The sequence below is a fragment of the Beta vulgaris genome, chromosome 4, assembly GCF_026745355.1.
Source record: "Beta vulgaris subsp. vulgaris cultivar EL10 chromosome 4, EL10.2, whole genome shotgun sequence".
Taxonomy (NCBI): Eukaryota; Viridiplantae; Streptophyta; class Magnoliopsida; order Caryophyllales; family Amaranthaceae; genus Beta; species Beta vulgaris.
Genome location: NC_079205.1, coordinates 41,664,905 through 41,666,858, shown reverse-complemented (window position 1 = coordinate 41,666,858; position 1,954 = coordinate 41,664,905). Strand labels below are relative to the sequence as shown.

The 1,954-nt window shown below is 34.5% G+C and overlaps 1 protein-coding gene across 1 annotated transcript; it reads right to left on the bottom strand.

Moving 5' to 3' along the window:
* Positions 1-984: 984 nt before the first annotated feature.
* LOC104891198 (ubiquitin-40S ribosomal protein S27a) lies at positions 985-1,718 on the bottom strand. The gene has a single exon (XM_010676859.4). It carries the CDS (start codon positions 1,612-1,614, stop codon positions 1,144-1,146), a length of 471 nt encoding a protein of 156 aa, XP_010675161.1. The 5' UTR covers positions 1,615-1,718; the 3' UTR covers positions 985-1,143.
* Positions 1,719-1,954: the final 236 nt, after the last annotated feature.

Sequence of the window (1,954 nt, the reverse complement as noted above, 5' to 3'; positions counted from 1 at the left end):
GTGATTGACTGACTGTTAAAGCATAGCAAACACGCCCCTAATTTCAAAATAGAGCAATATTGCGATTTCTCAAACAAGGTTCCAGTAGCAGCATACAATATGCGAAGCAGGCAACCATAATCTCTCTAGCAAAACACATACAATCACACAATAACAAGTCAGTCTTAGCCATAAGATTCACAAGCAAAACACAGACACTCACACAAGTCGTCTTAGCCAAAGATAAAGCAGGATATTACAGAATACAATTATAAACAAGTTTGACACAGAAATCACCGTCTAATTTCCAGTTTCCATAGACCTTGTACATCCCAAAAACTAATTCAAAGACCAAAATACCATGGTGACCGAAGAAAACACAAACTATTCAGAACCACCACAAATATTAATGTTAATCAAACTTTAATCACAAAATTAGGACTTTCAGAATCCACATACAACTTTCAGATTAGAGAAACTGAGATTACATTTATATTGTATGAATTACCCTCACGATATATATTTTAACCAATAAATCGAGATTTCATCAACCACAAAATATATTTAACCAATTGAAGTCTAAATCCACAAACTTACGATTCAAGCATCTCAGATTAAATCATCAACCACATAACAACAAATTCAACCAATTAGAGTCTACAACCACAAATTTACGATTCAATTCACAGAATAAATAAACCTCACAATTTTTCCAAACAAAAAAACACAACAACAAATTCATTCAACTAAAAACTAAAAGCAATACGTAAAACAAAACTATAACGCTAAATTCAAAAAAAAAGATTTATAATTCATCAACTCCACAATAAATTCAATCAAATAAAGTCTAAGACCACATATTTACGATTCAAGCGGCTGAAAAAGCATATCATCAACCACACAACAACAACAAACTAAATCAAATAAGCGCCAAAATCAAGACGAAAAAACAAAATTATAACGCCGTATTAAAAAAAAAAAGGATTCAAAATTGTAGATCCAACATTAGCAAAAACAACAGAGTTATAATATAATCCTCAACAAACGATAACCATAACAACTAAGATTACGAAAAGTCTTGCAAGAATCTAAAAATCTCAAAAACTAAATATAACATAAAAATTGAAAGCACTGACTTTCAAGATTCTGCTATCAATCCATGCTTTAATCGCCTCCAGCCTTCTGGTAAACATAGGTTAAACCACACTTACCACAATAATGACGATCAAAATGATTAGCCATAAAAGTACCAGCACCACACTCAGCATTAGGGCACTCCTTCCTCAACCTCTGAATCTTAGCAGAATCAGAAACCTTATAAAACTGAAGAACAGGCAACTTAACCTTCTTCTTCTTGTGCTTAATCTTCTTAGGCTTAGTGTAAGTCTTCTTCTTACGCTTCTTAGCACCACCTCTCAGACGAAGAACAAGGTGAAGAGTCGACTCTTTCTGGATGTTGTAATCAGCAAGTGTGCGACCATCTTCAAGTTGTTTTCCGGCGAAAATCAGACGTTGTTGGTCTGGTGGAATGCCTTCTTTGTCTTGGATCTTTGCTTTCACATTGTCGATGGTGTCGGAGGATTCGACTTCTAGGGTTATGGTTTTACCCGTTAGGGTTTTCACGAAGATCTGCATCTTTTCTGACCTCTCTCTCTCGCACACACACTTTTGCTCTGTGAAATTGAGGAGGGGAAGCTAGGGTTAAGATTTTACGGCTTATTTGGTATTTATAGTGTGGGAGAGGAGAGAGATAAGGTAGCTAGGGTTTGGAATGATGGGCTTTAGGGTTTTTGTTTTCATGAAGCCCACTCTAGCTGGGTTATTGCGACTATGGTATTTCTTCTGGTTCTTATAAGAATATTATGGATCGCTTCTTATGCACCTTGTTTTTGTTTATCTTTAGAAAAATAAATAAGAAAAGGTAACTTAAGTAAAATAAAAAGTTAAGAAAAATAAGATAGAAAAAATTAGACTA